The sequence below is a fragment of the Nicotiana tabacum genome, chromosome 17, assembly GCF_000715075.1.
Source record: "Nicotiana tabacum cultivar K326 chromosome 17, ASM71507v2, whole genome shotgun sequence".
NCBI classification, from domain to species: domain Eukaryota; kingdom Viridiplantae; phylum Streptophyta; class Magnoliopsida; order Solanales; family Solanaceae; genus Nicotiana; species Nicotiana tabacum.
The window spans coordinates 150,953,330-150,962,561 of NC_134096.1; the positions used below are offsets into that span (position 1 = coordinate 150,953,330).

Sequence of the window (9,232 nt, forward strand, 5' to 3'; positions counted from 1 at the left end):
AAACCTGAAGAAGAGATTGAACGACGCGAAGGGAAAATAGAGAGAAATCCTGCCCGAAGTCCTTTGGGCATACTGAACAACGTCAAAATCCAGTACGGGGGCGACCCCATTCTCCTTAGTATATGGTTCTGAAGCATTGATACCAGTCGAAGCCGGTGAACCTAGTCCCAGATTTCGATTCATGACGGAAGAATCAAATAACGAGGCTATGAACACCAGCCTTGAATTATCGGACGAAGGACGAGAAGCTGCCCTCATCCGATTGGCCGCCCAAAAGCAACGAATCGAAAGGTACTATAATCGAAGAACTAAACTCTGCCATTTCAAGCCCGGGGACTTAGTGTTAAGAAAAGTCACCATCAATACTCGGAATCCAAACGAAGGAAAATTAGGACCAAATTGGAAAGGACCATACCAGGTGCTCGAGAACGTTGGAAAAGGATCAAACAGGCTCGGCATCATAAACGGCAAACAGCTATCAAGCAGTTGGAATGTATCACATCTAAAATGGTACTACTGCTAAGGTATGACCCTTCCATATTCATCTAATTAACCCATGCAGAAGTCCGAACAAGAGCTGAAGAAGATCTTTCGATCAAGAGCACGCATTGCACTCTTTTTCCCTTAGACCGGTTTTCTCCCAAATGGGTTTTCGGCAAGATTTTTAATGAGGCAACTATCGATCGTGCTGCACTTTCAACAATATCCGAGGCCTCTTTCCGACGGACCTCGAATACCGGGAGAGCATCAGGGCCCTCAAATACATCGAGTTCAGATGCAAGAAAGTCATCTCACAACAAGGTTTCAACAGGAAAAATTGTAAGAGCCAAATGGTCAAAATGAACCATGCTCATATAGATCGGCCCAAACATAAACACGTGTCCAATGACTTGAGATTTATTGTGGAACCAGAATTAAGATTCACTCGACTATTAAGCCTACGGGCTACTGTTATTCCGAGTTCGAATAGAGCACTCACTATACAATGCCTACAGGCTACTTACATTTCGAGTTCGAAACATTCACTCGACTATTAAGCCTACGGGCTACTGTTATTTCGAGTTCGAGCAAAGCACTCACTCTACCATTTAAGCCTACGGGCTACTTAAATTTCGAGTTCGAAACATTCACTCGACTATTAAGCCTACGGGCTACTGTTATTCCGAGTCCGAGCAAAGCACTCACTCTACCATTTAAGCCTACTGGCTACTTAAATTTCGAGTTTGAAACATTCACTCGACTATTAAGCCTACGGGCTACTGTTATTCCGAGTTCGAGCAAAGCACTCACTCTACCATTTAAGCCTACGGGCTACTTAAATTTCGAGTTCGAAACATTCACTCGACTATTAAGCCTACAGGCTACTGTTATTTCGAGTTCGAGCAAAGCACTCACTCTACCATTTAAGCCTACGGGCTACTTAAATTTCGAGTTCGAAACATTCACTCGACTATTAAGCCTACGGGCTACTATTATTCCGAGTTCGAGCAAAGTACTCACTCTACCATTTAAGCCTACGGGCTACTTAAATTTCGAGTTCGAAACATTCACTCGACTATTAAGCCTATGGGCTACTGTTATTCCGAGTTCGAACAGAGCACTCACTCTACAATGCCTACGGGCTACTTACATTTCGAGTTCGAAACATTCACTCGACTATTAAAGCCTACAGGCTACTGTTATTCCGAGTTCGAGCAAGCACTCACTCGACCATTAAGCCTATGGGCTACTTACATTCCGAGTTCGAAATAATCACTCCAATATTAAGCCTACGGGCTACCTTTATCTCAAGTTTGAGCAAGCACGCACTCGACCATTAAACCTACGGGCTACAATATTTCAAGTTCCAAACATTCACTCGACGGCTAATAAGCTACTTTTTACATCTACGGATTATGTTCCTTCAAATTTTGAATCATCGACTCAATAAGCAAACCCAGGGGCTACAAATCTGATCGATCAGAGAGTCTACAAGGTCAACATTCGATTAAAAGTCTTCATTTAACAAAAACAAGTCGACCTGATTATACATATATATACGAAACTTGCCTACGAGATTAATGTACAAACATGAAGAATTCGAAACTAAGCTTCCTGGTCGAGCTCTTCCCCGTCCTCGAATTCGCTTTCGCTACCATCACCATCAGAAGCCAAAGCTTCAGCTTCTGCTTCGAGCTATTTTGCCTTTTTTACCTCTTCGGTAAGGTCGAAACCTCGAGCGTGTATCTCCTCGAGGGTCTCCCTCCGAGACCTACACTTAGCAAGTTCGGCAACCCAATGAGCTCGAGTATCGGCAACCTTCGCTGCTGCCCGGGCCTCCATCTGAGCAGCCTCAGCATCAGCCCGATATACAGCAATGGACTTATCCGCCATGACTTTCGATGACTCAACCTCCGCCTTAGCCTTGGCAAGTCGTGTTTCAAGCTCCTCAATCTTCTTAGCTTGAACCGACCCCTTTTGCTTGACACTTCGAAGTTGAACGTCGGCCGATAATAATTTTGTTAAGATGGTCTCTTTTTCCGCTACCAGGCGGTCGAGGGTCTTCTTCCACCGATTGCATTTAGCTCGGATTTGATCGACTTCTTCTCGAAGTAACCCGATCTTTTCGATCTTTTGCTGCAACTGAGACAACGAAGGGTTAACTTCCATGGTTGAGTCAGACCCATACTTTAACAGAACGAGGCTCACTTGCTTATCGAGCTCGACCCCTTCTTCACGGACCTTAGCCAAATCCGCTTGGAGGTCCTTTATAGCCTCGTCCTTTTGGCTGCAAAGAAGCCGCAGGGCATCTCTCTCACCTGAGACCTTCCGGAGCTCGGCCTCACAATGGCTAAAATCGACTCGAAACCTACCAATGGCCTGCACAGTAAGAAACATGAAGTCAAGTATGGAAAAGAACAAATAAACGAAGTATGGAAGAATCATTACTCGAGTAATGAGACGATGAGCCTCCTCTAATAAAAGAGAAGCGTCACCGATATCGGAACCATCATCGAATCCAGTAAAACAATCCCTAAAAGGATCCCCTGCTACAAAGCCTACGCCGATATCGGGAGTCTTCAATTCTCGAGCTTCCTTCAGCGCCTCCTCAGAAAAAGATGGAAGAGAAGGCGAATCACCCATTGTCATAGCCCCAAGCAAATCGCTCGGAGTACTCCAGTCAAGATTCTAGTCTTCGGAAACAACCCCGACAAGCACAGCCGCCATCGGCTCGGGAGCTCTGGCAACCTCGATGGCCTCCGTAGACCGGACTACCAAAGCCGAGGAGCTATTTTCTTCTTCTTCTTCTTCTCTCAGTTGTTGGACCGAATCAATCGAAAGGGTAATTGTTTTTTTCTTTACCCTGCGAATTTTGGGCTTGGGGTCCTCTGACCGAGAGGAAGCTTTTTGCTTCTTATCTTCCCCCTGTTTAGGGACCAGGGACTTGTTTCCTTCTTCGCCGCTCGAAGGCCTTAAAGCGGCATCCCTGGTTACGCCTGCACAAGAGGAAATCGGTAACGAATAGAACGCAAAGAATACTTCGAAGGAAACAAGAAGCAAACCTCACCATAGTTCTTGGCCTCCCATCTGCCTTTTGCCAAATCACTCCAAGCGCGCTCGGCGTAAGAGGAGGTCGAGGCCAACTTTTGAACCCAGTCCTCGAGGTCGGGCACCGCTTGTGGCATCCAAGGGACAGCTGAACATCAGGGAAGGACATCAGAAAATATCGAAAAAGCACCTGAAAAGTGAACAAAAATTACTTACGGTCAAAATTGCATTCTTCAGGGAACGACATCTTCTCCTCCGGAATGAGATCACGGGTCCTCTCTCGGATATAACGACCCATCCAACCTCGATCCTTGTCTTCATTGATGCTCGACATCAATGCCTTCGATGCCCGACGATGAAGTCTGATTAGTCCTCGAAAGAACTGAGGCCGATACAGTCGTATGAGGTGGTTTAGAGAAAAATCCAACCCCCCGGCTTTGATAGAGAAGAAGCGCAATAAGATCACTATACGCCATAAAGAGGGATGGATTTGGCCAAGGGTGACTTGATACCTTTTGCAGAAATTAATAATCACCGGGTCGACGGGTCCCAGTATGAAGGGATAAGTGTAAACACTTAAAAACCCCTCTACGTAAGTGGTAACATCCTCATCGGAAGACGGAATTTGCAACACGACCTCGGAACCCCAGTTGTAGTCTTTTCGGACGGCCTCGAGGTGATCCTCCATTATAGAGCATGTATACATCGATACGTGTTCGCATCGACCCGGAACGGAGGAAGGGTTCTCCACCTTAAAATCAGTTTTCAAAATGCACGGGCCAGGAACATAGTCATGAACTAACGGCTCCACCGACGCCTTATCATCAGACGGCCGTGAGGAAGAGGCTTTTTCCTTCTGAGGTATGGTTTTGGAAGTTTTTGCCATTGATATGAAAAGAAAGAGTGCAAAGGAAGAAATAGACAGCACCAAAATTCTGGTATGGACGGCCCCGTAGCAGGGAAGTAGAGAGGATAAATAGGAAAGTTTGGAAGAAGAGAAGGCGCAAAAGTGGTAAAAGTTGTGTGGAAAGACTATTTATAGACTAAGGCTTGACGATTCGGTATCAGCGGTGGCCGACCACCGTCTGACATACATTAAATGCCTCGGTAAAACTGAGCCGATGGGACAACTATCACATACATCGAGATCGAGTTCGATAGAAACGTCGGCATAAATTTGATCGAGCCGCAGGGAAATCATATCGTTCCTCGCCACATCCTTTCCGAGAAACGAGGGGACTATCTGTGTACGGTCAAAATCGATTCTCAGTCATAAAGACCGGTCGAGACAATGACGTTTCAATCGAAGGGTATCCACATGGCGAGCTCGGACGAATTCCGAAGTAGAGACGTCGAGCTTCGAGTTATAAGACCAATCAACGGCAAAACTCGATATCATTATCGAGCCCGTGTCCGAATCGGACTACGGGGCAACGCCGATTGACACAGGCCTTATTCGATGCTCCAAGGCAGAACCGAGCTTGAACTAAGACTGGGGATTCGATCTAGCACCAAGCTCGAGTCAGTGCCAAGCTCGCAGACAAGAGCCGTTACAACCGCACCAAGGGAGAGAATCTTGGCGAGAATCAAGAGAGAGACAAACCATCATGGGTTCTCCATTATATGTATTATTTTATTATGTTGTTATAGATAAAGTAGTGACCCTCTACTATAAAAAGGGAGACAGACTGCAATAGACAAGGGTCCTCCAAGATACATTAAGATTTCATTGTGCTTGTTCTTCTAATATTTTTTAGTCTTCCCGTCCATCATTCCTATTTCATAGCAAACAATACCTGTATTGTCATTTTGTATCAAAGAAATTTGCATACCCTTAGAACCATATCTAAATTTAACGTTATCCGATTTTTCGGGTAAACAATTTGATTAAGTCTTTTTTTTAATGAATTAGCATGAGATACCTGATTAGAAGCTTTACACTCGTTTGATTTTTTTTAATTCGATTTTTATTTGATTAAGCCCTACAATGAATTAATATGAGATACCTGAGAAGAAATAAGCTTGAATTCATACTACACACCTGAGGAATTAAGAGAATTTTACACCCTGTGGACATTCTTTAAACCTGTGGATCTTTCAATTCGAGTTCTACTATAATCTCTATTTCTAGCAACATCACAAAACTCGAGAAGTCCCTTGTGCCAGTTTCATTGAACTCCATAAATCCGTTTGTGGAATCCAAGAATTATATAAAGGGGGTAAACTATTAAATTAATCAAGAGCTTTATCATCTCACTCCATTTAAAAATAAAACTTAATTTTTATAGAATCAAATTCGAAAATCGTTATTTCGATCATTTCTTAGATTGAATTGTATCGAATTCATTTTCGATTTTAAATCGAACAGTTACCTTTTAAAACTAGAAATATTTTTTTTACTTTAATTTAAGTTTGACTCATTCGATTTAGTATACCTTTTAAAACTAGAAATATTTTTTCTTTTACTTTAATTTAAGTTTGATTCAGTAATATATTAATTCAATGTATCTTGAATAATTGTAAAAAAAAAAAAAAAGTTATCAAATAACGTACTGACATACGTACTCCCTCCGGCCATTTTTAGTTTGAAAACATTGCTTCGTTTATCAAATAGTAACAAACTCCATCAGAGTATTTTTCCTTCATGGGCAGAAATGTATGTCGTTATTTAACGAATGCTCCATTTTGTTTCCAAGTGTCAATTACCTTCAAGAAAAGATACTCTCTTTAATTGCCATATTAACGAAATAAGGAATTCCCTAGAGATAACATTTTCAAAATTTTAAAACACTTTATAATTATATTAATATCATCAACAAACTATTTTATCATCTAATTTACTTTTCTCTATATAATAATAATTTTTAAAAATAATTAGACCAAAAAGTATCTGAGACGTTAAAAACTTAAAAGATAATTCACACTTGATTAGAACTTAAAAGGTAAAATTTCGTAGTGGCAATAATACAAGCAATACTTTAAAATGAAAATTAAGCTATAATCAAACTTTTGAGACTTTGATGAAAAAGAATAGGTTGCATCGAACATTATGAGAAGAAAAAGTTCAAAAGAAAACTAAAGAAGGTGAAGCCACGATATCCAATTGTAAGATATTATCGGCTAATTGGAATTTTGCAAATTTTTATTTAAAGGATATGGTACAGGATTCAGGACCCTGTTTAGGACCCTATTAAAATTCCGGCCTTGTGGTGGAAGACAGTAACGATAGAAAATCAACAAAATATTTTAGTGTATATGGAAAGAGTGACTTTGTTTCTTCTGCCAAATCTAATTACTTTTGCCAGATGCTGTAATGTCTGAAAGGAATGAATTAGGAAAGCAGGCGGATATTTCTATAGTGGGGTCTTATTTCTATATTGAGGTCTTATATCAAAAGTGGATCAAGCTAAGCATTGAGTTCAATTTGGTCTCTATCGCTATTAGGTCAATGGAGACGGACTAGAGCAGGCCCAATTACAAATTAGCCCACAAGTAATTCAGTCCGCAAGTAGCTTAGTGAGGAGTATTAATACGCAGAGAAGGGGAGGAAACAGTAGGCAATTTCTGGTAAATTTCAGTTATAACTTCTTAACTAATTTCTCTCTCAACCTATCTCTCTCTCTTCTCACCTCTAACCTCTTTCCCTTCTCCTTCTTTCAGGTTATCCATGGTGTAAATGTAGCTCTATGGTAGAAGAAACATTGTAACATTTCCAATTCTATTACATATCAATAAAGAAATTCTATTCTTTCTCATTGTCTTCTTCTCAAATTCTATTACAAATTCTAGTATATTACAATTGGTATCAGAGCAGAATCCTGGCACTATGACAGTCCCAGAAACTCGAGCAAAATCCACAGAGAAAAATATCAAAAAATTGGAGACCCAGTTGCACAGTTACATGGCAGAAACAAATAAGAAATTAGATTCTACTGATTCCAAAATGGATGATCTAAACCACAAAATTGATGTCATGATGGACAAAGTTGTTCGTGAACAAGGATGGAATCCTTGGTAGTGCTCCAACTGAGGCTCATCAATTGGATGGATCGAGCAGCAGAATGAGAATGATGGAGCCACAGGAGAATTCAACTGGAAAATTCTACTCGAACAATATTGCTGCTAAGGTGGACTGCCCTTACTTCGAAGAGGGAGATCCCAGATCTTGGCTGCGAAAATGTGAAAGGTATTTCCATTATAATCGTATAATTGACCCACAACAAAAATTAGACACTGCAGTTCTTCACTTAAATGGGAGGACTGAGTCTTGGTTTTTCTCTTATCAATTGAGTAGAGGTATGGTGAGATGGCCAGATTTTGTTGATGAAATTTGTAAAAGATTTAATGATTCTGATAATAGTCATCTAAATCTAATAGAAAAATTTAAGAGAATTGAGCAAAAAGGAACTGTGATTGAATATTTAGAGAAGTTTGAAGATTTGAAGGCTTGGGTACTAATTAAACACCCAACCATTCCGGAAGAATTCTTTCTAGGATTTTTCATTGATGGCCTTAAGGAAGAAATCAGGCATATAGTCAAAATGCTTGATCCATTTTCCCTAAGTCAAGCTGTAGAAAAGGCTAGACATAAGGAAGAATTGTTGGATTCAATAAGTAGAAAGAATAGAGGGGGTGCAGGAAGGCAGTCAACTCAGTACAATGCATACATTGGAGCAGCAGGGGGTAGAACATCTGGGAATATACAAAAAGAGAGTTATTCTAATTCCAACATCTCTGGTAATAAGTTGTTTGAAGCAAGAAAAGCCAGGGGTGAATGGTATAGATGTGGAGAGAAGTACTTCTCAGGTCATCAATGCAAGGATAAGCAGTTGAACATCTTGCATGGTACTACTGATCAGGATACAGTAGAGGAAAGTCAAAGAATAGAAGAAATAGAAGAAGTTGAAAATGATCAAGGGGAGATAATTTATGAGGCCATAAGCCTCAATGCCTTATCAGGAACTGTAACCTCTAATACCATCAAGTTGAAAGGGATGTATGGCAAGCAGAAGCTGATAGTGGTAACACTCATAGTTTTGTGGCTAGTAGTTCTGCAAAACAGTTGGGGTGTGTAATTAAGGAAGATGCACCTATGAGGGTTACTGCAGGTAATGGCAGTCATCTGATGAGTTATCATTCATGTCCTTCATTCAAATGGAAGATACATGGAATTGAATTTGAGCACAAACTCAGGTTGTTGGATGTTGGAGGGTGTGACATGGTGTTGGGAGTAGACTGGATAAGGAAACACAATCCAGTCTTATTTGACTTTATTGGCTATAGACTCCAAGTGAGTGTCAATGGTAAAAGAGTGGAATTGAAGGGGTTTTCTGAAGAAGGCCAACTACAGGCCATGACTGCTTCTGGGGTTAAACAATTGTTGAAAAAGGGTCAAGTGATTTGGGCACATTTATTTTCAATCTCAGCTAAGGAAGTAAAAGTTACAGCAGAATTGCCTGAAGAGATCAGATTAGTGCTCCAGGGCTTTCTCAAGGTGTTTGCAGAGCCAAAGACCTTACCACCAAGGAAGGACCATGATTACTCCATTCCCCTCAAGCCTAATGCAGCACCAGTAAGTATTAGACCCTATAGATATAACTATTTTCAAAAGAATGAAATAGAGAAGCAAGTTAATGAAATGTTGACAAATGGAATTATCCAGCCTAGTCATTCCCCCATTCTTTTCACCAGTACTTTTAGTTAA

The 9,232-nt window shown here is 40.9% G+C and overlaps 1 protein-coding gene across 1 annotated transcript; it reads left to right on the top strand.

Annotated features, from left to right (window-relative positions):
- The first annotated feature begins 7,598 nt into the window (after positions 1 to 7,598).
- On the top strand, positions 7,599 to 9,232 carry LOC142172173 (uncharacterized). The gene is made up of 2 exons (XM_075235957.1): positions 7,599 to 8,549; positions 8,591 to 9,232. The coding sequence occupies exons 1-2, from the start codon at positions 7,599 to 7,601 to the stop codon at positions 9,230 to 9,232; spliced, it is 1,593 nt and encodes a 530-aa protein (XP_075092058.1).